This window comes from Sinocyclocheilus grahami, unplaced genomic scaffold, assembly GCF_001515645.1.
Source record: "Sinocyclocheilus grahami isolate Dianchi unplaced genomic scaffold, SAMN03320097.WGS_v1.1 scaffold17586.1, whole genome shotgun sequence".
NCBI lineage: Eukaryota > Metazoa > Chordata > Actinopteri > Cypriniformes > Cyprinidae > Sinocyclocheilus > Sinocyclocheilus grahami.
In genome coordinates this window covers 2,836-4,351 of record NW_015516683.1, presented here as the reverse complement: position 1 = coordinate 4,351, position 1,516 = coordinate 2,836, and the positions used below count along the sequence as shown (strand labels likewise).

The 1,516-nt window shown below is 37.5% G+C and overlaps 1 protein-coding gene across 1 annotated transcript; it reads left to right on the top strand.

Annotated features, from left to right (window-relative positions):
* The first annotated feature begins 11 nt into the window (after positions 1-11).
* LOC107579461 (interferon-induced GTP-binding protein Mx-like) lies at positions 12-1,290 on the top strand. Its single transcript, XM_016265294.1, has 4 exons — positions 12-122; positions 270-298; positions 454-663; positions 744-1,290. Exons 3-4 carry the CDS (start codon positions 523-525, stop codon positions 972-974), a joined length of 372 nt encoding a protein of 123 aa, XP_016120780.1. The 5' UTR covers positions 12-122; positions 270-298; positions 454-522; the 3' UTR covers positions 975-1,290.
* The last annotated feature ends 226 nt before the right edge of the window (positions 1,291-1,516 follow it).

The window sequence follows — 1,516 nt, the reverse complement described above, 5'->3', positions numbered from 1 at the left end:
CGAGAATTACAGAGGGAGGGAACTGCCTGGCTTCAGCAACTACATAGTTTTTGAGAAGATTCTGCAGGAACATGTGGCCAAACTTAAGGATCCAGCCATTGATTTACTCAATGCCATAAAAGGTACCATCACACATTTGTGTGTAAAGACTTTGTGGCCATTGTGGAGAGTCTCCATTATAAAACCAAAAGATTAGATCTAGAACAGAATGAGTAATAGTTTTGCATATGTGAATCGTGGCTATTTGTCATTTTGTATTTCTTCTGAAGATATCATCATTAAGCAATTCACTGACGTGGTGAGTGAGTGTTTCCAGAACTATCATGTCCTTCAAAACATCACCGAGGCAAATAATACCCTTCAATTGGTCCTCAAATATTGCAAAGATGGTTGATTTTTAGTCCAATTTGATCAAGTTTTCTTTCCTTTGTACTTCCTTACTTGATTCTATAGGACAAAATCAACGACATTCAACTTAACCAACAAGAAAAGGCAGAGCAGAGGATCTCAGAGCAGTTTAAAATGGAAAACGGGATCTTTACTCAAGATCTCATTTTCCTGAAGGTCTTGAGTGAGAAAACAAACCAGACTTTTTCAGAAAAGGAGTTACCTGTCTTTGACAAACAATGCAAGTACAGTCAAATGCTGGAGGCGTATTATGAGGTAGATCTTAGTTTTCAGTAACACAAATTGCACTGTGCTTGTGGTGTGAGGACGTAACTTCTCTAATTGTTTTCTTTCAGATTGTGGTGCAGAGATTGGCTGACCAACTGCCCTTGATGATCACCTTTTACATGTTGCAGGAGACTGCTCGGCTCCTGTCTATTGACATAATGAAATTATTGGAAAAGCCAGATTTGCAGAAGCTCCTGTCTGAGGACCCTGATGTCAGCAGAAGGCGCAGCGACCTAAGAGCTCGCCAGACTCGTTTGACTCATGCTGCGAAAGCAATTAGCAATTTTTTGAATGACTAGAGGATATATCTGAAAATAAAAGATTAACATCAGATACATTAGATGTAAAGTATCTGACATCAACTGTCCAACCATCCATTTTTCACGCTTGCTCAAACGTTGCAGGATTTGACCATTTAACCCACAACTTTCTTCAGCTTGTTAAAATTTTTTGATTGTTATAATATATACATCCATTAACCTGGATCTTATGCACCTATTTGATTCTTTCCAAGTAGTTCAGCAAGGCAGCACTTTGTATACAAGTCACATCTATGGGCTCAAGTAGGGCAGGCACATACATTTTGTTTTCTAAATCATCTGGAAGTATCAGTGCTTTGACTACAGTACATTATTTTTTCTTGTGATCTGTTGAAAATTAAAATCACTTTTTCCCTATTGATTGAACTGCATGCGTGTGTGTTTTTCTCAGTATAATAATATTAAATGTATCTAATTAACTACTTCAGCTACTGCAAAGTTTGGCTAGATCTTTTATTAGTCTCACCAAGGCAGTGTTAACTAGCTAGATGACAGACTAGGTTTAACATGACATTTAAATA